This window comes from Leuciscus leuciscus (genome assembly GCF_965113295.1).
Source record: "Leuciscus leuciscus genome assembly, chromosome: 12".
In the NCBI taxonomy this organism is placed as follows: domain Eukaryota; kingdom Metazoa; phylum Chordata; class Actinopteri; order Cypriniformes; family Leuciscidae; genus Leuciscus; species Leuciscus leuciscus.
The window spans coordinates 29,290,022-29,315,053 of NC_138736.1; the positions used below are offsets into that span (position 1 = coordinate 29,290,022).

Below are 25,032 nucleotides of genomic sequence, written 5' to 3' on the forward strand. Positions count from 1 at the left end.
AAAGGGAACGGTGCAGCTGGGGATGCGAGTAATGTAACACACACACACACACACACACACACACACACCTGTGCCTGTCACAAACACAGCGGCTTTGTCTTATTATAGCTGGACCTCAGCTCTGTCCATCTGCGTCCATTCTTTCTGTCTTTGTCATTTCATATCTTCCAGTTCTTTCTTCCACAATGGGATGATCTAGTAATAGAAAAGAAGGATAAAAACAGTAGATGGAAATGAAAAGTAGGAATATATCAGTGAATTTATTGGTGTTGACACCATTAGTTTTAAACTGAATTTTAGGCCCTGAAATCCAATGTAACATCTCTACAGCGTCGCCTCATTAGTCACCAAACAGGACTCATGACTGTATTAGGTGAGCTATAATGAGCGAGTGGGTGGGGTTTAATTGAAAAGGGGCGGGGCATGATGCCCACAGATATAAATGCCCTCCCACTAGCCCTGGCTGAGTTTGGTCTTTCCCCACTTTACTCCCTCTCTCTCTCTCTTCCTCTCTCCACGTTCCTCACTTGACCGGCTCCTGTTCCTAAACCAGTAGCCCTCATCTACTGCACCGCCACTTTCTTCTTCTCGTACCGTGAGCCCTACTCAGCGACACCAAGATGGAGGCCATCAAGAAGAAGATGCTGATGCTCAAGCTGGATAAGGAGAACGCCCTGGACCAGGCCGAGCAGGCGGAGACCGACAGGAAAGGAGCGGAGGACAGAAGCAAACAGGTTAGGGGGAAGAGGAAAGGTCAAAGTGATAACCAAAACTGATCTGGACTAAATGGTTTGAGTTTGAGAGCTTTTAATTGAGTTCGAATGATTAGAGAGAGTTTTATTTCATTTTTTTTTATATTTTTTTTTTATTATTATTAATTACATACAAATGTAATTCTGATTTGTTTAGCATTTTTCATCATTTCCATTTGTGTTACTAGTTTTAAGGATGTTTCTAATTCTAAAATGTGTAAAATCATAATTATAAAGTGTGTGCTTTGGACTCATAGTGTATAAATTACATTTAGTTAGGCTATTACATTACAATATGTGATGTATAATAACGGGAAAAGAAGAATTTTAAGATTTTTTTTTTTTAATTGGAGGCTGAATATATAATAATTTAAAGGGATAGTATTTCCAAAAATAAAAATGTTATATCATTTACAATCATTTAATTGTTCCAAACCTGTATGAGTTTCTTTCTTCTGTTGAACATAAAAGAAGATATTTTGAAGAATGTCGGTCACTAAAGAGTTGAATTGAGTATGAAAAAATAAAATAAAAAAATAAGTCAATGGCTACCATCATCTGTTTGTGACCAACATTCTTCAGAATATATTCGTTTGTGTTCAACAGAAGAAAGAAACTCATACAAGTTTGGAACAACTTGAGGATGAGTAAATTATGACAGGATTTTCATTTCTGGGTGAACTATCCCTTTAAGAATTTGGTCACTGAAAACCCATGTTTAACCTCTTGAATTGAAAGGGGTTAATGGTGCTTATAACCTTTTGAAAGAAACACTGTTGACACTTAAAGCATCAAAGCCCCACTTCTCCAATTATGAAACTTTTTCATTCTGGACCAAACCAAAGGCAACTCATCTGAGCATGAGACAAAGATTAGCGAAATCCATAATCCGGGTCATTTTACAATATTTAAATGTGTTAAGAATATAATGCACCTGGCAGTGCCGACAACTGTTTAAATATCCCTCTTGGAAAAAGAGCTCCCACTGCCAAGGCTTGATTTGTGAAGTCTGAGATCCTGATCCCAACACTAAACAGCAGTTGCAAGGCTGTGATCTGCCACTGGAATGCAGGGCGGATAAACAGAGTCTTAGCAAGAGATGGCGAAGGGAGTTGTAGATAGGGCTGAGGATGTGTGAAAGATTTGGGTTGCCTGTGAGGGTAATTGTATTGACATTAGGACAAGGAATGGCTTTGGTAAACTGCGTAACTTAGCTTATCACCAGGAGAAGGTGGGCAAAAAGACTTGACCAGTTTGAAGTAGAAGTGATTGGGGCACGAGTGCTTATTATGATGGATGACACTCATATTCCTTTTTTTTCTTTCTCCCAGCATGAGGATGAGCTGATTCAGATGCAGAAGAAACTGAAGGGAACTGAAGATGAGTTGGATAAATACTCGGAGGCCCTGAAGGACGCCCAGGAGAAACTGGAGATATCTGAGAAGAAGGCTGCGGATGTGAGTGATTGACGATCGCAAAGCACACACACACAAATGCAACTCTTAAAACTTTATCCCGGGATTCTTGTTGGCCCGCCCCTCCATTCCTCTCATTCTCTCCAATCACTCCTCCACAGCTGACACTATCACTACCTCCCTTTTTGGCTGTGATGTCAACCATCCAGACTCCAACATCTACCCTTAAATGTACTCATACACTAGTTTTATATTGACATAACACGTAACGCGTATCTTTAACTAAACAATGTCATATGAACAACCAGTCAGTAATTACACTGATTGAAATCCAAAAAAGAACTGGCTGTTGAGAGTCTGGCCCTGTCCCAAATGGCACCCTAAAACCTGTTCCTCTTGAGTCCACACTTTCATGACATAACACCACTTTATACCATGGTCTGGGTGAATACTCGATTCTGATTGGCTGCAGAGTGTCCATTAAAAAGTGATAGAGGACACCTAGTAAAGGAGTTCTGGTGAACTGACTGTTTACTGTTCGAAATTAATATATAAATGCGCTGGCTACATCAGGTGTGAGTAACCATAGCAACAGGCAGTAAACTGAAGGGTTCTACGAGCTGAGCGGACTATAAATATCTCCGGTTGCTAAATAAACCGTCAGGCGTAACCAGGGAAACCAAGTTATTGTAAAAACTTTAGATTTCGATTGTAAAACTAATTAAAATATAAACTAATATTTTAAAAATGTGTTATTTGGCAAGTGACCATGGTATAAGCGGGTTAATGCCCTTCGAGGTGTCCATTGTCAGGTATTAATGGACTTCGGCGAAGGCAACCGTCCTTCGCTGCGCGTCGGACGGTTCACGCCTCGCCGTCGTCCATTAATACCTGACAATGGACACTTCTTCGGGCATTAACCCTTACTTGACTGTCGGGTAGAGATCTACTGTGGAGCTTGCTTCAGTGTGGGCTCTGCAGAAGTGTGTATCAAGGCCGCAAAGTAGGCATTCGCGAGCACCCTTCTGAAAGCTAAAATGATTAATGGGACACCCTACGGCCTGGTGGACTTGACGGACACGCACACGTAGTGGCCATTTTAAGTCCGCAAGACCTCAAGTGTACATGAAGTGTGCCATTTGGGACAGGGCCTCAGTTGTTCAGAGTTGGAACACTGGTTAAGTTGCATGTTGATGACTCACTTAAAAGAACCGGCTTTTGAGAGTTATTCATTCAGAATCGAACTACACTGGTTTCGTTGTATATTGTTAATTCACTAACAAGAATAAAAAAATAAAAACATTCGATCACAATCGGACTACAGAGGTCACGCTGCATGTTGTTGATTTACTTAAAAGAATCGGTTCATTAGAATCATTTGTTCAGGAATTGAATTACACTGGTCGCAGTGTATGTCGTTGATTCGCTAAATGAACCGTTTCATAAGAATCATCTGTTCAAGAATCAGACTAGGCCCAACTCTTCACAACAAGAACCTGCTAATGAGAGTCATTCATTTGGGAATTGGACGCCACACATGTGCCATCGTTTCTGTTTTCAGTAGCGATGTTGTTGCGTCACCATATTTGCTTTGGAATCTGTTAGAATATTTTAAATATGGTATTCTGTCTTCATCGACGGGCAAATACACTTTTAAGAACTGTTAACCGTACGTCATTGAGCTTTTTATGTATATATATATATATATAAAAAGCTCAATGGCGGACGGTCATTGAGCTTTGAGCTTTAATTGAGCTAATATATATATATATATATTATTTCAAATAGAACCAGTTCGTTCTGAATCGTTCTTGATTCCCAACCCATCCATAACTCACAGGAGATGACAAAAAGTGTGGGTGATACTCATATATTCGTATACTCATGCCTGAAGGCCTCGGCGAGAAAATTACTACCTCGAGACTGCAAATTTAGCAGCAGGGCTGTAAATCAGTGTTTGTGAGAAGAACACAATGAACATAAGAAAGAACATTCCAGGCATGAACAGACTTTCAGTAGAGGTTTAAAGCTTTAGTAGTTTTTGAAAAAAGAATCCTTTCCATTTTTCAGTGAGGAGTTTCAAATGGACAAATATTTGCTAATACTTTCATATGTACATTTCATATACACCTCAAGAACTAAATGAGAACTTTCAAATGAAAAAAAAATGCAAATTGTTGTTAATCGCCATTGTGTAACTTGACTCCCTCTTTGACAGCTAAACTAAGGCTGTGCCGTCACGGTCAACCCTGTCACAGCAAGTATGTCTATTATTGCCTGTCATTGTCCCTTTGTTCTGGGCTCCGGATATAGCAGACACACCTGTTGTCATAAAGTTTGGCCTTCATAAGATGTTCCCCTGACTGAAAACCACAGGCTTTGAAGGTTGTGTGTGTGCGTATTTGTGTGAAAGAGAGACTGCTCTTTTTTTTAGCTAGAATGAAAGAATAAGAACATAGCACATGGGGAAAACCATCTTAAATCAGCCTAAAGTAGTCAAGCTGGTCTGTTGGCTGGTTTTAAAGTCCGACTGTGGTGAAAATCCAGCTTTTAAGGTTGTTTATATGCCTATGTGGTGTTTTTAAGACAACCCATATGCAAATTCATAGGTCATAAGTATTTTCTCCTTAAAACGGCAGTGAACCAAAGACAGTCTCAAAAACGCCAATTTAAATCGCTGGTGTTTCTGACGTCACAAACTACCTTGAAACCAATCACGTCAACGTTTGATCGTCAACTAGTGGATCTCTGACCTGGTGTGAGTGGGCGCGGCCAATTTGCATATTCATAGAACCGCGTCTACTAAATGAGTGAGTGTGGGTTGTGACATTACAGCCGTCGCTTTGAAATCTATTTTCATCCCAACCTTGAGTCAAAACTTTACCACCAAGCTATCACTTACCTTGCTACCCCACACAGTGGGGAAAAAAAGAGTTTAGCAGTAAACCCGGCTGGAGTTTACTGCTAGACTAGAGTTCAATTAGTCACTCATCGTCATGCAGTGCGCGCTTGACAGACAGGGGGACCAGACAGTGATCCGGTTTGAATCAGGGGGTGGATCCTTTAAATAGAGCTCTGAGCAAGCTGACTAACACTGTTTGGAACAGATATGGTGAAGAGGATGAGGATGGGGGCAACCTTTGTACAAAACTGAGAACTGAAATAGTGCAGAACTGAAAAACAGGTGGGTGAGTGGGTATTCTTCCCACTTGATGTAAGTGAGCATGTGTTTATGTGAGTGTGTCTTGGAGGTCAGAATGTCAAGCCATGCATCTTGCCACCTATAACCTATAATGTCAACAGGCCATTAGAGACATAAGCTGCAGTTTACCATCAGACCAGACAAACAGACACATATCTATAACCTCTGCTCTTAGCAAGAGTAAAAATGCTCAGTCCGGTCACTTTTAAATTTCAACTCATCAAAGAATCCTAAAAAATGTATCACGGTTTCCATCAAAATATTAAAGTATTATGTTTTTCGAATATTACCTTTCGTGCAGAGTTAAATGTAGCTGTTTGTGAATGTAAAAGGTCTGCACAGCGAATAAAGTTATTTTCTCCTAAAAGAAAGAATCGAGTCTGAACTGCTGGAATGAAACGTCAGCAATTCCAGTCTCACTTCCTGTTACACTGTTAACAATGTAACAAATTTTCATAATGCCAGCCTATGGTCTTCATTGGCTGCCTGCGAACAACGTCCCGCCATCAAACGGTAGTTGTAGCTGAGGCCTGGAAGAGTTTGGTTTGTGTTGTCGACATGTCTGCACTGTGAATCCACTTTGATGCACTTGAAAAGAAAGAGGACTCGCACCGGAATTGATACGGAAAAACCGACGCCATCGTTACTGTTCGTATCACTGTATATTAAGCGCTGAGGAAGCCTTATGGAGCTGAAATTAAGGTATGCTAATCAACGGTTTAGTTTCTGTCACGCGCTGTAAGCTGTAGACCAATCACAACAGGCTGGGCCATCTGACCAATCAGAGCAGAGTAGGCTCTACTGTTCGTATCACTGTATATTAAGCGCTGAGGAAACCTTATGGAGCTGAAATTCAGGTATGCTAATCGACGTTAAGTTTCTGGCACGCGCTGTAAGCTGTAGACCAATCACAACAGGCTGGGCCATCTGACCAATCAGAGCAGAGTAGGCTCTCGGAAAGGAGGAGTTTACAGAGACCGAATCTTCAAACAAACCGTTTTCAGACTCTTCACAAATTAGGTGATGTATATTATGAGAAAATTTGATGTTTTATGACCGTGGATGCATGTGAACCTATTGGAGACCTCCAAAACAAAATGAGTAGCCTTTAAAATAGCATAATATGGGACATTAAAGCAGCACTGTTTTCAACATTGATAATAATAAGAAATGTTTCGTGAGCAGCAAATCAGCAAATTAGAATGATTTCTGAAGGATCATGTGACACTGAAGACTAGAGTAATAAAGCTGACGTGCATGCGTGCGTGTGTGTGTGTGTGTGTGTGTGTGTGTGTGTGTGTGTGTGTTTGTGTGTGTGTGTGTGTGTGTTGTGTGTGTGTGTGTGTGTGTGTGTGTGTGTGTGTGTGTGTGTGTGTGTGTGTGTGTGTGTGTGTGTGTGTGTGTGTGTGTGTGTGTGTGTGTGTGTGTGTGCGCGCGCGTGTGTTTATAGCTGAGAAAAAATGTATGATTCTATGAGTGGGGCTCTGCCACATCTGATGTTGTGACAATGCAGTCTATCTAGATCATCTGGCGCCATCGTCTGGTGAGATGGTGGCAACATATGATAAAAGGGCCTGTCCCAAGTTATGTATGGAGTTTGGAACATGTTCCACACTGGTGAAGGGAGGCAGGAAGGGTGAGACAGGAAATGATGATGCAACATACAGTGCTTGTCTACAGCTGAATTATTCAGGATCAGTCGCATTTCTTTACCTTAAACATTGTTTTGAGGTTAAACCTTTTAAGGTCCACCAATATAAAAAGTCTTTGTGGTAAGAATTACAAAATCAGCATATAAAAACCATACCCATGGGCATACTTTTAACAGTGTTAGGACATAGTTACGGATGCCAGATAGATTGCACACTCACCACAAAAAGAGAACAGACAGCATTACTTGTTCGGGTTTGCCCAGGCCTGTGAATTCACTTTTTTCACTGGATTCTTTTTTATGACCTCATGCAATCCTGTGGGTAAATTCTGGAATCTCTAGAAAGTCTTAAATCCAAATCACAATGTTTAAAAGATACAACTACAGATTAATCAAATATCTTAATTTCATTAGGTATTCTGTGAAGAATGTTATGTAAAAAAAAAAAAAAATCTTATTAGCTTAACGACTTAACGACACAACTCAGCATATATATATATATACACAAAGTTTTGTTTTGTCATTATTCAGACTCCACTAAGACACTGAATCAGAGTTTGTTCACACAAGAGCGCCGTCAATGGAATTACAAGTAAATGATTTACCACACTCCTTGTTCTCAATTACAGCCTATAGCCTGGTTCTGAAGTGATAAGACCTAAATAAATCCTTTTAATTGTCAAAAAGCACCAAAATGTAATAATGAATAATAATTTCATAACAAGTACACTGTAAAAAAAAAAAAAATTATGACAACATGTTTTTACATTGCTTTAACTCACTAAAATAAGTTAAGCAATTAAAAAATAAAAAATAGGCCTATAAGTTATACAAGTTATTCAACTCATTTTAAAGTCAGTTTCATTTTAATTTAAGTTGAAATAACTTAAACATCCAAGTTGATTGTACTTAAAAATTTAAGGCAGCAACTTTTTTTAGTGGTATTAATTAACTGTTTGTGTTTACATTAATTTTGATAAATTATTTTGATTAACATTTACATTTAATTATTTTAATATAAAAGGATGACCGGGAATGTTGTCCAGGGCCCCCAAAAAAGGGAGACCCACTAAAATCATATTTACTCTGCAAGTGTCCAAGACTCGCCCCAACTCAATTCCTCTCTTTTGACTCTCAAAATGTCTAACATTCTATTGATCACAATAGCCTAATAGTTTCTCATTGATCTACAAGGACATTCCTGGATTAAGGAGTGGCCTGGCTGGAATGCCAATGATTTATTTGAACGACGTCATATACCTGGCAGGACACGTGTAAAACAAGGGGTGGCTCTTCGCAAGAATTACACAGGTCGTGCAAAAACTGCTGACCGGAGATCAACCGTGAACCCGTTCCGCTGGGACTTGACTCTGCGCCGCAGCTGATTCAGGATCAGTTACGCCTCATTCTCAGCCCTTAAACAGTTGGGGACAGGGTGGGGTAATCCGGAAGTGGGCCGAAAAAAGGAAGAGTTTAGGCAACCGAACAAATTGGGTGAAGAGAAAGCAAGGGGAGGGAAAGAAAGACTTCATGACATTAAAACTCATTCATTAATTCGAATGAGAAACCGACCGACTGCTTGAACATCAATACGCTTGCTCAAGCTAAATTCAACGATAAAAGTCTTCTGGCTGGAGACAATATCTCGTTTCTGTTATTTTTTACAAACACTATTGTTTGTATTTGACAAGATTAAAGAAAGCACCGCTGCGATTAAAAAGACAAGCGCGTGAACCATCTGATCCTCGCGTTACTTCCACTCTCTCTGCGTTTGACTTGTTGGCGGGGCGTTGGTGCCTTGGACTTTTTTTTTCCTTCCTCCTCTTCTTCGCGGCTCGGTCCACTACTAACGCTGCTCGGTTGGAATCTGATTTATTCGACCACACTACACCTAAAGTAATACATTAAAATGGCCGGAACCAACAGCATCGATGCAGTTAAGAGAAAAATCAAAGTTTTACAACAGCAGGCAGATGAGGCAGAAGAAAGAGCCGAGATTTTGCAGAGACAGGTCGAAGAGGAGAAGCGTGCCAGGGAGCAGGTAAGTGTATCATTGTATCTATAGCGATGATTTTTTAATCACGTTAAAGTGTAGCATTTATCCGTACAATCGTTATGTTGTATCACATGCGTTTGTGCCAAGCTCGTGCGCTTTTACATTCACACCCAGATCCAACGCCCCGATGAATTATGTGTTTGTATCTCTTTAAAACTTATTTCGATATCTAATAATCATCGAGTATGCTTTTAGAGTGGCCTGTGATAACGATATGTTCATTCTAAACCATAAAGTCCAAGAAAATATGGGCCGGTTAGATGGTTATTGCAAAACCTACAAGCTAATTGGCGCCTTGACTCATCTTCATTGATGATTTTCATATGTGCTTATAGGTTTATAGTCCATAAGATCAATGCAAAACTTAGAGCGAGATATATTGGCTTAAATAAATACAAAAATCGTGTGATGACATCTCATTTTGTGTGTGCTTGGATGTGCTAACCTCAGATGGGTTTTAGCTCATCCTCTTAGTCTCACATTGTTGGGTTTTTTTGCGGGTGAGGCCTAAAGGAAGTAACAAAATAGTTTCTCTGAATCACTCATACTGGCTTTTTTTTTTTTAACAGAAGCATCCATTCGTGTAATTCAGTGTTCAAATAGTGCTTTTCACGTCATTGGTGCGTTATCATTCGAGTACATTAACATCTGGGTCATCAGGTGCTCATCTCGGCACTTTGAGTTGTTCACGCACGTCACATGGGCATTTAGCAGCCTATTCGAACCTTTGGCAACTTTTATGTGTTTTAATTAAATTAGACACTCGTCTTGGATACAAATTTTTTAGCTTGAAGTCGCTTATCGCTCAACCATGCCTTTCGTCTCTTTGGCATTGCGTGAGATGAACTCACCCCGCAGACTTTAGATTCCTCAGTCCTTATTAGGAGCGAAACTCCAGTATTTGTTAGCGGTGTCGTCATATCCGGAAGCCGTGCACGAGCGCTGTTTCTCAGCTGACGAGGCGCGGCCGCGCGGAAGTTAACCTGCTTTTGCGTTTCGGGCCCAATGAGTAAAGCTTATCAGTCATCTTTGATGTTACTGTATGAACAATGTTCATTTTGTATATTTTTAAAAAATAAATGTTGCTGAAGTGCCCCTCCTTAAGTTACACATCATGAATGAAAGGCATGAATGATGGTTCCCTTACAAAAAAAGTAATTCTGACACCATACTAGTAGCCTAGTTATTTCAGATATTGCTGCGAGAATGGAACTGATAACCTTGTAAAAAAATTTTTTTCTTAAAAGCATTCTGAAATCTTGAATGTTTAGCTACATATTGTCTAGATATGGCTGGCCCCAGAGGGCCTCAGTACACTGTCAAGATCCCATTCCCATGATATTTGTGGTTGTTACATTGTTGCTAGGGTGTGTGGCTGGTTGCTAAGGCGTGGCTAGGAAGTTGCAATGATCTTGTGAATAACTGTTAAGTCTCTACAGTATTTTGATCCAGAAATGTCCATTTCCTTTTTGTCTGTGGGATTTTCGGCCATGTTTTCATGCGTTGGGTTAACATCTTAAAGCCAATTAGTCCAAAAAGTTATAGCACACCTCTCATCATCAGTAAGCTACATGATTTGAGGCATCATTCATTTCCATAGCTCAAACAGTGCAACAAGTTCCACGATGAAATGTTGTCTGGAAGAAGGATTTGAAAAATCCCTAACCTTAGTCAGAGCAATTTTAATAGTGCCGCCTTGCTAAAACAATTTTAGTCATTGTGTACACTCACTTCACACATTATTATTGCCCTTTACAAAAATAGTGGTTCCACTCTGCTCAAGCAGAAGCTCCCAAATGATTCTACCACATAGACAGTGGTTTTCCACTGTCTCACTGGTTCCATTTTCCAATTTGATCTCCATGTTTGTCGGCTTGATCCTTCTAGGTTATCCAAGTGTTTTCCCACCCTCCTGTTCCTTATCTCACGCCACTTAACGCTCCCTGTGTGGAATAGTCTATCTGTTCTAATCTCAAGTTGTTTTTGTCATGTTTGCCTTGTAGGCTGAGGCAGAGGTGGCCTCTCTGAACAGGCGTATCCAACTGGTTGAGGAAGAGTTGGATCGTGCTCAGGAGAGACTGGCCACAGCCCTGCAGAAGCTGGAGGAAGCTGAGAAGGCTGCAGATGAGAGCGAGAGGTACGTGCTTTAACATACGTACGCTTTCAGAGTTATGTTATTTCTACATTCATCCCACCCTAACTTGCCCTACTTTCCTTTTAATTTGCGCTCTCTATGGAATAGAGGGATGAAGGTGATTGAGAACAGGGCTCTGAAGGATGAGGAGAAGATGGAGCTCCAGGAGATCCAGCTTAAGGAGGCCAAGCACATTGCTGAGGAGGCCGACCGCAAATACGAGGAGGTAATATAATGGTGTCATTTTAGGATTATTTGTATACTATTATAGTATATATTAATATTTAGAATTTTTTTGTAACTATAGTACTTACACTTTTCTTAATTATATTGCCAAGGCAACATTTAGTTTATTACTTTTTCACCTAAAGTTATTTTAATTTATTCCAGCTTTATTTCCATGAATGAAATGACATTTTTTAAGTTTTAGCTTTATTTATTGATAAATTGGAATTAATAGTGCATAAATGTTTTACACGTACCAATTGTTCTTGTAAAATAAAATAAATTCCATAACCAGGAAGTATTGATGTGCGTTACAGGTGGCACGTAAGCTGGTGATCGTTGAGGGAGAGTTGGAGCGTACAGAGGAGAGAGCAGAGCTTGCTGAGAGGTTAATCTCGGTTTTAAAATCAAAATATACATGCACATAATCCTTGAACACATTTACAGACCACACATACTGTCAGCTTTAGCTCATATTCCTTAGTGTCCATTTAGTCCCATTAAAACTCAAATTCATTGTTCACTCAGCGTGAGAAAATGCCTAATTTTGCATGACAATAGGAATGCTCTACCATAACCATAATCCTCCTTTGTGTGTGTGTGTGTGAGAGAGAGAGAGAGATTGAGAGAGAAATCTAGAGAGTGTGTGTATGAGTGATTTCATTGGCTTGAATCCATCTTAAATTCATATATCCCCTCCCTTCTCATTTGTGTTTGGGCATGTGTGACCTTTGACCTGACATACCTTCCCCTCCCCACTCAAACTAACAGCCATGTCAAGCAGATGGAGGAGGAGCTGAGAGCTCTTGACCAGACACTGAAGACTCTGCACGCCTCAGATGAGAAGGTATATATCCTGGTTGCAAAAGTCTGTTTACGTGTCGGATGCTATGTGTCCGTTTGTTGGAGATGTACAGACATTTGGAGAATGTTGACCTCTACCTGGATCCGGAATTTGTATACTTGAGTGAAAGTGTGCAAGTGAACTAGCAAGATAGTCACCAACGAAAAAAAGCTAAGCAAAAAAGAAAGACTCCTCCTTCCAGCACTGGTCGTTTTTAATCTGTTTTTACCTAGTTCATCTTTCCACCCTATCCCTTCATCTTTCCACCTTCCTTTCGCTCATCTAACCATCCACTTCCAGGTACCATTCTTTTGTAAACCGCATGAGTCGTATTTACTCAAGTGGCATGATCTGCATGCTCACATAACACGCTTCAGTCGCTGTGCATTTTTGTCTTATCTACCTAAATCCGAAGCGTACGTGTTCATGTTCCACAATGAAGTGCTTGGAACAGCTCATGGCAACTTTCAGTTTTAGAATCACGCTAGTTTTGCTTCCTTGACACTTAAAATCTGCTCACACCAACCACACTGTAGTGCTCAGTATAATCATAAATTGGCAGTATGTTATAAAAACCAAGCACTTTGGGCACAGATGACAACTCAAACTACACTACATTTAAGGGGATGGAGCATGCATAAATGAAAATTGTTGTCATGTTCTCATGTTGTTTGAAACTTATGATTTTGTTTCTTCTGACCTGAAAAACAGATTTTCCTGTTTTTCATACAATGACAGTGAAAGCGATTGAGGGCCTTCAAGCTCCAAAAATGACCACAAAAGCAGCTAATACAATGTGTGCTATATTCTTTGAAGCTTCTGAAGCCATATGAATGAAGAACAGCATTTAAATTGTTATTTGCTGAGAGTCGTTAAAGGGGTAGTTCCCCCAAAAATGAAAATTCTGTCATTTACTGATATTTTGAAGAATGTTGGTAACCAGACAGTTGATGTACCCCATTGATTATTTTAATTTTTTTTAGTAGGAAAAAAATATATCATGGTGCCATACGACTGTTTGGTTACTGATATTCTTCAAAATATCATCTTTTGTGTTCAGCAGTAGAGAGAAACTCATACAGGTTTAGAACAACTTAAGGGTGAGTAAATGATGACAGAATTTAGATTTTTGGGGGAACTATCACTTTTAATTTGTCATCCCCACTCAAATATATTTACAGCACATATACATTTCTGTTGAAGTGTTTGGGGTCAGTCAGATTTAAAAAAAACAAAATTTGTTAAAGTATCATTCACCAAATATGTATTTATTTGATCAAGTTTTTTTTAGAGCTCCTCAATCACCTTCATTGTATGGTCATGTGCAAGCAGGGCTGCAAAGTATATTTGTGTTTTCAGAAGAAAGTCCTACATAATTAAAATGACATGAGGCAGTGTAAATGATGACAATTTTTATTTTTGAGTGAACCATCGCAAAACAATTATTTAAGGCCTCTCTTACTGTTCATGTGTTTAACGTCATCACTCTGCCACTTCTGCTGGCTTGTCTTCATGTCTTCCCTTTGCCCTGTGCCCCTTTCTTTTCTGCTTCCTCCAAAATCAAAACGGCTGCTCTGTATATAGCAAATGCGCTGAGCTGGAGGAGGAGCTGAAAAATGTCACCAACAATCTTAAGAGTTTGGAGGCCCAGGCTGAGAAGGTAGGGTGTGTGTGTGTTTCATTCTGCACGATCTCTGACTGGTTGCAGTGTTCATCCCTTTTTTTAACTCGCAAAGGAACTCTGATTCAATCCCCACAAATGTGCCTTGCGAATTGCCTTCCAGGCAATTAAATTTAGGCTCTCTAGTTTCCAAACCAGTGATCTATCCGATCATGTGTGCATAATATGAGCTTCCTCATTTCCAAGTGGCCTTTTGCCTGATGTACGGCTGTACATCATCACCCATAGCAAAAGGCCACATATGTCGGTCCAGATTACAGTGGTAGACCATTACATCAAGAGAAAGCTGTAATTGACCACAGGGGCGAAGTAAAGACCCCATCTCATTTTCCATATCCATCTTAACCTGATGAGATGTTATTTAGCATGCCTGAAGGTCTGTTGCATAATGAAATGAAGTGTCACCATTTTGGTGCCTTACAGAATCAAGCGCAACTGGTCTCGGATGCCTTCAGACTAATTAAGCAGAAGTGATGCCGATAAATGCTGTTGCATGAGATCAACTTTTGACACAAGCACCCGTTTGTTTGCATGTGATTTGACTGCATGCTGTGTGTTACGTAAGGGATAATGTACATCCAGCCTGTTATCTCAGAATAAAGACAGGGTGATCAGGTCTTGCATCAGCCTGAATGGGGTTTATTCTGAGATAACAATCGGCTAGATGTACATTTTCCCACTTATTACACGGCTACTTGCCACATAAGTAAATAGACACAAAATATTGATCTGACTTGAAATATTTTATTAGGTCTTTAAACGCAAAGCTTCTGCGGAGAGAGCAGTTGCTTGCGCTACAAGTTCAAACTAGACGGACATTTAAGGGATACGGTACAGTCATACCAATTATTACACAGCATTTCGCTACATAAATAATTATGGGGATGAGATATTGATTTGAGATGAAACGGTCTTAAAATCGTACCTGTTTGTTATCTTGTAATCCAACAGTGTACAAAACAATAGTCGCAAAATAGCAGCATCTGCATTTGTATGAAACGAGAGAGCGACGCCACGATACTGGATGACATAATTAAATAACTGTACACAAAATATTGATTAGACTGAGTTTTAATATTTTATTTATTAGCTCACCAAAAGAAAAACCACTCCTAGCAAACTCATAGCGCTGCTGACTTCAGTAACCCGGATGAGCCTGTGTTATCGGGGAATAACATAACCGCTGGATGGTGCGGTTGACCAAGTATTCCACAGAGCCGTGTAATAAAGTACTATATAATATTAGGTGGTTTGCTATTATTGGAACCCTTTTATTTCCCTAATGAAATCTATTGTTTGCTGCACAATATGGTTTGCGTAAGTAATGATGGTGGTTTAACTTTCTCAAATACAGTGCAGGAAGATATATATATATATATATATATATATATAGCATTTTATATTATAAATTATATAATTTATATTAGATTATATAATTTATATGTAATGTTTATGTATATACATCTTTGTGAATCTCTCAGTATGGTGGTTTTTCCCTTTCTATCGGACCTGGTGTTTTGTTGATGTTGCAGCTGCATTCCTGCACACATGTCCTGATCTGTTTAAAACTTTGGCAGAACACAGCGGCAAAATCAGCCATCGTGTCACAAGCCTTGCACAACAGCAGCAGGCCAGGGCTCAGCCGGCCTGCGTAGAAACTTCGAGGAAAAGGGGGGGTCAAAGCATAGACAGCTGCGCTACCTTACGTCTTAAGAGCTGTTGTAGAAACATGTCAGTGTTAAAGTGTCATCAAATTGGTTGTCTCTGTTTGAAGTGTGCCAAACCCAAAATACTTAACTCATAGGGTGTTTGTGCATGCTGAGTTGTAAGATTCTCACAAGACCCCACCCCAACTCATATTTCTTCTTTTTCCCCTACAGTATTCCCAGAAGGAAGATAAGTATGAGGAAGAAATCAAGATCCTCACTGATAAGCTGAAGGAGGTGAGAACTTCTCATGGAAGATTTGGTTTCTATTAGGGCTGTTATCTTGAGGTTACATGTATATTTAAATGTTTACCAAATTTGGCCTCATAAATGTGGTGTTCCCTGTGTCTTCTGAAGACTGTTCACAAGTTGAAACCTTCTGGAGAAAGGGATTGGCTTGCTAATCATTTTATAGGACGCTTTGAATAAAAAGCATCTATTAAATGTAAATGCAATTGCAAGGATCTTAGTTGCATATTATTTTGCTTTCTGCTTTGGATCTGTATGCATTTCTTTTTACTTAAATGTAGTTCATTGTTTTGGAGGGAAATTTGAACATGACAGTAAATAAAAAAGCAAAAATTACTTTTTAAAACAAGTGTAGTCCTGCCACAAACTCATGCCATTGGTTATGTTGCACCAATAGCATGTCACACCAATTACAATAATAACTTTATTCTATAGATAATCATGATTTTTGTTTGTTACCTAGTAGTTTGATCATGCATGAATGTCTTTCCCTGCCAGAGTTATTTACCATTAAAATGTTTGTCTGTAAAGTTTTAGCTTACGTTATTTTAATACTTAAACTAAGCGGAAATGAGAGATTTCAAGTAATGAAAATAGTTTTTTTAAATGGTTTTAGTTAAATATAATTCCCCTGTTCTCTGCTAGGCTGAGACCCGTGCTGAGTTTGCCGAAAGGTCTGTGGCCAAACTGGAGAAGACCATTGATGATTTGGAAGGTATGATTCCGTCGTTCTCTTTACCACCCACTCCTTCCATTAACTATAATATGATCCTCTGTTTTTTTTATGCTGTTCATACTCTTTTCTTAGCATAATCTCACTGTCCTTTTCCTTTCCTCCATTACATTCATAATCTTTTTTTGCTGTTTTTTCCTATTTCCTTTTATCTTTCCTTCATACTCTCTCCCTCTTCCGACCTTTTCCTTCCTCTCTGCTCTGTCTTTCTCTTTTTGTGTGTGAACAGATGAGCTTTACGCTCAGAAACTCAAGTATAAGGCCATTAGTGAGGAGCTGGATCATGCTCTCAACGACATGACCTCTATGTAAATATTGGCCCTTGCATGTGTGTGAGACTGCTACTTATGGTTTGCTTTTTGTAGGACGATTGAGTTTTGCTGCAATGGCAGATTTGAGTCTCGTGACCGAGCTGGTTACCTAACCTTGAGCTTCATAACCTCAGATCGTATACTTTTACCATACAGTATAAAGCTCAGCCGCAAGGAGTTAATCGTTGACTGGAGCTGTTATTTCAGATTCTTTTGAACTGCTGCTTTATACGAGTTTGTGTGAATTGCGTCGTGATCTCTATAGTGTGATTCTAACCCCATATACATTTGTCAAGTAACTAATATGCTAACTATGAAATGGTTTCATCTTTACCTCCTACAGATAAGGGGGACAATGTACTAATTATAGTTGGACTTTGTAACTTGTTTTATAGCTTACTTTCTATAGGCTTAATGGGTTTTTTGGATTGAGGAAAGACGTTATGTTGTAGACTAACCTGAATAACCATATTTTCCATGATATGTCCCCTTTAAGGCTCTAATTTACATAATGATTTTATCCTGAAATTGGTATTTTGGTATTTTGAGTTTGTTTTAGAGCTGTGGCTTTTATTGATGTTGGTTTTAACATTTGTTCTTAACTGCTTGCTTGTTAAATTTGCGACTTTCCTCATTCTGAAATGTAGAAATATTCTCACAAGGTATTTACCATTGGTGTCTGTTTACAGATAAAGAGTTTCTGGACTGTTCTGTGGCTGACTGTGACTTCAAGAAATTCTTCTTCATCTTGTCTGACTGTCAATATTTCTTGGATTTCTCTTCTGATCTTTTGTGTACACTTCCCTTTTCATGTATTTTTTTCCGTGTGCTTGTTTCTGTAGTCTCCGTTTCTCCATTTAAGCCCTGGTCTGTTTCTGCTTTCTCTGAATTTCTGTTCTTTAGATATTCATTATCTGCCCCAACATCTTCCTCTTATCTGCATCTGACTGTATTCAGAGATGTGTGTTGTTCCTTTGTCCCTGGTTTTGCTCTCTTTTGCTGTATTTTTCATGCCTTGTGTACATGTTTATTGAATGGAGGAAAAAAGCTCTGCTCTCTTTTAAATGTCTGCTTGTCTCTTATTGCAATGTGCTGGTGTTAGGCAACCAAGCATTTGCCTATTTTAGATTGTGCATGAATATCTTATGGTTGAAAGATAAAAGCTTGGATAAATTCTCTTTCGCTGATTGATTAGTCGTGAGTTTTATCTAGGAGTTAAGATTATCTCTGGTGGATAAGGCTATAGACTTGGAGGTCTGAAATCAAGGGGGAAAAAATCTGAAAAATTCCCCGAAAAGTGTGGTTTCTTTTTTTTAACCATAAAGTTTATGTACAATTTGCCATCATATCTAAGCTAACTCAAGGAAAGAGTTTACATGCACAATCTTAAACCATTTATGGTTATTTACTTTTTAAGTACTGTTTCCTTGCATTAAGTTGAATGCATTAAGACATAATAAGAATTTACAAACTGGCTCTTCCTTTTGGTCACATTGATTCTTGCTACCCATTCAAATCGGTTTTGCTTTTCCAAAAAGGAAACTTCCCATTTCAAAATGGAAGCTGGTTGCCAAGATGGTTGAACATCTGTGAGCACTAATGCGATTTTTTTTATAGAAGGATAAATAAATGTTTAAGGGAAATTTGAGCTATTTGCTGAAAACGATCAGAGGCCTTGTTGAAAGTTACTTCTGAAAAACAAGTACTTGTATGTAAATACCATATGTTTGCAGAGATTTAGGAAACATGCTAATTTCAAGGACTCGTTTCTCCGAAAAACAATGCAACAGCCAGTTATTTTACTTTGAAATGTGTGTTTCTTGTAAGAGTGTTTGTTTTTGTTTTGGTCCATGTGGTCCCGCCCCCTGCCAATTTAACCAATAGTATTTCGACACAGTCGCCAGTTGGCGGAAAAAGCAGCGTATTGCAGCCATGGAAGCCAGCAATCGAACGGGGTCAGATTACACAATCTACCAAATCTAAAAAGCCTCTGCAATAAAAACATTGCAAACGTATACATTAGCTGATCAACTTCCAGTGTAAGGCTAGTCTCTTTCCATTGTTAATCGCGCTCCTTCCTGTTGCATGTTCTCAATATGGCAACCAATGAGCATTGAGTCTCTCTCCAATATTTAAAATTTGGTCTGCAGTGACATTTCCACTGCTTGCTGTCAATATTACATACTTCACCTTTAAACCTGAAATGGTGTGCAAATATAGTACTGATGGAGAGGATTAGTAGTGGTTGCTTAAAGTCGGCATGAAATAAGTTCACCCTATACATAAATCACTAAATGAATGTTATTGATCTTATAGTGAACAATTCATCTCTGCATATTTATTTATATTTTGACCTTGTAATTCTTAGTCAAAATGTCCTAACTCTTCTGAATGGTGGACTTCTCCAATCATTTAGTCCACTTAAACCCCGCCCCTTTCTTACAATCGACTGCAAGCTTTCATTCAGATCTGGCTCCATCCAAACAACAATCGATGAATTGAACCAAGTCCCAACCCTACTTTTTTCTTCTATAATATGCTTCACTGGAATGCATTTCACAATTTGAAAGAAAAGATCTGTCACTACTTCCGTTTCATTGCAACTAACTTTGTATTAGAATTTAAGTACTCCTAGGGCTGCCCCCGACTAAAGATTTTTCTAGTCGACTATTAGTCATTCATTTAAGCCATTAGTCGACTAATCGCACGTTTATTTTGTTTGAATGACTTAAATGTATACTGAGGGGAATACTAAACCATAATGAGCGTTTAATATAGCCTATTCCAAGCATAAAGCTTGCTGCAAAGCACTTAGATATGTTGGAAAAAATAGCATGGAGACAGTTTATTTATTAATAAACCAGTGTTTTCTGTGACCGCATCGGCTGGAAAGATGAAGTTGACGATGCTGCCTCGCCATCTCCACAGTATAGAGAGAATAGACATAGAGAAATGGACCTTTCATACAGATTACATAAGCAGAGAGTATTTATTTTTGTATATATAATACATTTCAAGCTTTCTATAGATTTATATCTTATGTCTTTGAGGCAAGTAGCCTATATACTGAGTTTCGGTTCATTTTTGTGACGTGCTCCAGTTCAAGGAGACCGAGACAGCAGAAAAAGCACATCCTGTTTATCTTTATTTTAACAAAGGCACTGTTTTTTTTTTGCTAGGGTTAGGATTACACAACTAAAAGTAGATAGTTTGGAATGATGTATTACTCAAAAATTTTGTATTTAAGTAGTTTCTGCTGTTGTCAGGAAAAAATGCAAGGGATCGCGCCTGCGGTCATGAAGCGCGCTATACTTTAGCCTCCACACTCCACTCAAACACTTGGATATGCGCATATTTATCTAGGTTAACGTTGAAGCGAGCAGCATTTGAAAGTTGCTACTTGCGTGTTTCAAACGATAAGCCATATTTGACTAACGTTTTGTCGACTATTAGGGGCCAGCCCTAATTACTACACAATCTCAAAAGGCTCTATAGTTGAAAATAAGGTTTTCAATCTGATGCCATTGGTGAACAGTTTTATATTTGTTTAGACAACCATCTTTACTGGTACTTCATGAAGGAGGTCTTCACCATACATCCAAATCAAACCCCTATTTAACAAATCATGTACAATGTTGTATTACAATTAGATTTTTCAGTTTGTTTCACTTGCTTTCCTTCTGGGATTTTTTTTTTTTTCATTACAGAGAAACTGAGAAATGCTAAAGAGGAGAACGTCAAGATCCATGCCACTTTGGACCAGACCCTGAGCGAGCTCAACAGTTTCTAAGGAAGACCTGGAGCCAAAAAAAAAAAGCCGCCTCTTCCCTTCCTGACACCCTCATCTCATTTTTTTTTCCTGTGTCTCGGCACATCTGATTCTGCTGTTTTTCTGATCCCGCTCTCTCGTTCTACTGGAAGACGGGCTCACCAAGCCAACCAGCAAAAATGCTGTGCCTCTCAATGGTTCAAAAGTACTTTAATCTTTCTGGAGCCCTTAATAGGCTTCACTGCTCATCTCCTCAGAAAATCCCAAGTGATTTCAGGAACAAACTACTATGGTATTCTTAAAGTGTCAAATGTTGCATGCTAGCCCTGGGGTAGCATTTTTTTTTTTTTTTGGTTTTGGTCCATGATCAGAGCTTTACAATTGTGGCAAGTTTTCACATCAGCCAAAACCCTCAATTTTCCCTTAATTTTATTGAAGGGTGATTTACTTAACATTTTGTGCCATAAAAGCCATCTTGGCAGTCTCATGCTTGTCTTTAGATCACTCTACAGTCATTTTGTCCTGTTGATCCTGTGACGCAGGATGTTTTTGCTGGTCTTGTTGGTGCCTGATCCACTGCTCTCCTCTTACCACTTCACTCTTCTCATCCTGCACAAGTATCTGCTGCCTGTTTGTCGGCGTTACAGGTTTTGGGACCAAAACCACACCGTATGGTCTGTAACAGTATGCACAACCATGCCGTGAGGGCCATTTTGTTTTTTGTCGTTATTGTTTTTTATTTTAATAAAAGCCTTTGCTTCTATTTTGGAGGTTTTTTTTGTTTTGTTTTTTTGAGTAATATATGTATTCATTGTTTGGGTTTAATCCCCCTGCATATTAACACAAAAGTATGGCAAACCACTATGTGAAATGCTGCACTGTTATGGGCTTATGGTGGGCATCTTTTGAGAAGAGGAGTCCAACTCATGGTTCCTTCACTCACTCTGGTGGCCTGGTTTGGTATTTTTACTTTTTTTGTTGTTTTATTTTTTTTGCTTTAAAGAGCCATATTCTACCCAGGGAAGAAAGGTTGAGGATTTTTTTTTTTTTTTACCGTGGGTTCAAAGCAGTGGCACTGCCCGATTCTAAAGGTCCAAAAGCCGTGCAGATCTAAATATGTATTATGAACACAGTAAATGGGAGTGAAAAGTAACACTTAATAGTATAAAGATTAAAAAAGGGTGAACACATAGTTCTAACTGGAAAGAGCCCACAATGATGTGTAATCACTTTGTTACTGTCTGTATCTTGTGTAATGATACCTAAATTCTTTTTTAAATAAAGACCATGATTTTTACTGTCACCGAACCACTGTGTGTGTCTGGATTCTGGAGTCTCTTCTGGAATTATCTGTAGTGTGGTTTCTAGAAAACACAGAACTGAATGTTCACACACTGTCACTGTTATTTGTTTAGAGATGGACATCAGCTTGTCAGGAATTTTTTTTTTTTTACCTTTTAATTTTCAGTTATGATAAACATACAAGGTTTTAAAACTTATTTCAGATGAAAATAACTAGGATTTTGACAAATGTAAACAACATTCTGATAAATATTTAACATGACATACTTAAAGGGATAGTTCACTTTGAAATAAAATTTTGGTATGTTTTAGCTTACCTCAAGGGCATCCAAGATGTCTTTTTTTCCGCAGTAGTTTCAATTTTGATATTTTTAGGTCAAACCGTTCTTGTCTGTCAGTCATATAATGCAGGTCTATGGTCACCACCTCAAAGAGCATGCACAGAGTCCAAATTAAAACAATTCCCCATCGTCCAAATTAAACAATTCCCCATCGTAAGTACACATTGATGGCCTAAGACACGAAACGAGCGGTTTGTGTGAGAAAACGAACAGTATTTATATCGTTGTTACCTCTTGTACACAGCCACGTCCAAGTGATCTGAGACACTGCCAAGGCGACATCTAGTGTATATATCTATACCCGCCCGCACTCTCAGATCATTTGGACGTGGCTGAGTTCAAGAGGTAAAAACGATATAAATACTGTTCGTTTTCTCACACAAACCGCTCGTTTCGTGTCTTAGGTCATCAATGTGTACTTACGATGGGGAATTGTTTAATTTGGACGATGGGGAATTGTTTTAATTTGGACTCTGTGCATGCTCTTTGAGGTGGTGACCATAGACCTGCATTATATGACTGACAGACAAGAACGGTTTGACCTAAAAATATTAAAATTGAAACTACTGCGGAAAAAAAGACACCTACATCTTGGATGCCCTTGAGGTAAGCTAAAACATACCAAAATTTAATTTCAAAGTGAACTATCCCTTTAAGACGCCACTGTACGTGGATTGAATAGTTTAATAGTTTTGAATAATAGTCAAACTGTTTGTGTTTGTCATTAAAATACAGTACAGTACTAATCTATTTCAAATACATTTTGAACATTCTAATCATTAAAATCATGTTATCCACAAATAACTTTTAAACACATTAGAATTGTTTCTTAAATCAGCATATTAGAATGCTATCTGAAGGATCATGTGACACTGAAGACTGAAGTAATGCTGAAAATTCAGCTTTGCATCACAGGAATAACATTTTCAAGTGTTTATGAAAATAGAAACTTTTGAGCAGTATCATGGCCCGGGTTTCACAGACATGGCTTAGATTAATCCAGGATTAGGCCTGAGTTCAGTTAGGGCATTTAAGTAGCTTTTATCAAATTTCTGGTGTGCATCTTGAGATAAAACAATGGCACTGACATATTTTAAGATATACCAGAGCAAGTTGCTTTCCATTAAAACGGTTTAAACGTGCATTTTAGTCTGGGACTAGGCTTAAGCCTTGTCTGTGAAACCAGGGGTTAGTGTATAATTATTTTTTATATGGGCAAACATAGTGTATGTGTACTTGTGTACAAACCATCTTTGTGAGTTTTAGACCATCGGTGTGAGGACAAAAAGAGTAAAGTGTGTACATTTTAGCTGGTCCTCACTTTCTGAGACCGCTTTAAAGGCCTGTTTGAGGGTCAAGACTTGGTTTTAAGGATAAGGTTATAATTAGATTAAGGGTAGGTTTAGATTAAGAGTTTGGGTTAGGCGCTTAATTGTGATGGGTAAGGAGCTAGAGATTGCATTGTGTCAATGAATGACCTCACAAAGACAGATGTACAAGAATGTGTGAGTGTGTGTGTGTGTATTATATATAAATGATATTTTGCATTTGTGAATTCAGTAATTCAGTCTAGTAGAGTGGGTCGTTCTCTGATTTCCACAGCAGCCCATCTGAAGCTCGCAAGCGGTTCTTCCCTCCAAATAGACAGGGAAGTTTGTGGTTGGCCTTCATCACCACAGCAACTGTGCAGGAATTTGGTTTTCTAACGGCCTCGCACCAGGGCGGGTAATCGACTGGCTGCTTTCCACTAGAGGACAGCAAAGAACAATGAGCTTCAATATCAGCTGCATACAGAGGGCTTGTAGTCATGCAAGTATGCGCTTTTGAGAACTTACTGTTCACAGCAGCCCACTCCAAAAGGCTCGAAACACACACACTGGAAACATTCGTCATTTATCCAGGACTCCCCGATGTCAAAAACATGGCCTTTGTGTTCACAGCTGGCTGCAGTGAAAGAGTGACTATTACCACTTTAAGTAACAGATCATTTGATGTACATTCAAACTGCTTTTTATTGTTGGACTGACACTGTTTTTTTACCGTATATCTTTTCTAAGATCTGTGTTTATCTGAACCCTTTCCTTTGTATTACCTTTTGCATTGAAGTAGCATTCTCCTCCTCCGGATAGTCCATGACAGAGCTGGAGGATGTTAACCACGCAAAACACAGCTAGCAAAACGTTCATCTCGCTTGTCTGCATGTCTTGAAGGAAAAAATGGAGGGTAAATGAGCAATTGCACATTTATTCTCAGTTACTGTGAGCTACTAGTGATATTTTTGTATTTACAAGCATTTATGCAATTAAAAGCACATGAAATAGCAAGCCATTTTCTATTCCACTAATAGTAAAAAGGATACTGTAAGAAGAATACGACAGGGCTTGTAACTCAAAAAATAGTGTTGCTTGTAGAAAAAAAAGAATACTTTTAGCTCTGTTTGGTATTGTTTGTGATTTCAGAATAAAGTTTTACATCTAAATGAGCATAAGCAGTGCAGAATGGACCATAACAGGTTTTACTTTGTACATTATCAGAATGTCAGATCAGATTATATTAAACGCTGGATAAAAATAGTATACTACAAGATGTTTACAATTTATTTAAAAGAGAGAAAGGGTCTAAAATTCCTCAGAAATATTGCAATATTAAATCTTATCTTAT

General features: G+C 38.7%; 1 protein-coding gene across 8 annotated transcripts; it reads left to right on the plus strand.

Annotated features, from left to right (window-relative positions):
* Nucleotides 1–468: 468 nt before the first annotated feature.
* Nucleotides 469–22,036, plus strand: tpm3 (tropomyosin 3; the record flags this gene model as incomplete). 8 transcript variants are annotated; one of them, XM_082186931.1, is made up of 10 exons in its annotated part: nt 469–734; nt 2,084–2,209; nt 11,080–11,213; nt 11,319–11,436; nt 11,753–11,823; nt 12,207–12,282; nt 15,841–15,903; nt 16,561–16,630; nt 16,878–16,956; nt 17,649–18,571. In XM_082186931.1, exons 1-10 carry the CDS (start codon nt 621–623, stop codon nt 17,650–17,652), a joined length of 855 nt encoding a protein of 284 aa, XP_082043057.1. In that variant the 5' UTR covers nt 469–620. The 8 variants fall into 8 exon arrangements, with proteins under 8 accessions (XP_082043057.1, XP_082043059.1, XP_082043056.1 ...); XM_082186933.1 differs by lacking the exon at nt 12,207–12,282 and adding an exon at nt 13,864–13,939; XM_082186930.1 differs by lacking the exons at nt 16,878–16,956; nt 17,649–18,571 and adding an exon at nt 20,667–22,036.
* Nucleotides 22,037–25,032: the final 2,996 nt, after the last annotated feature.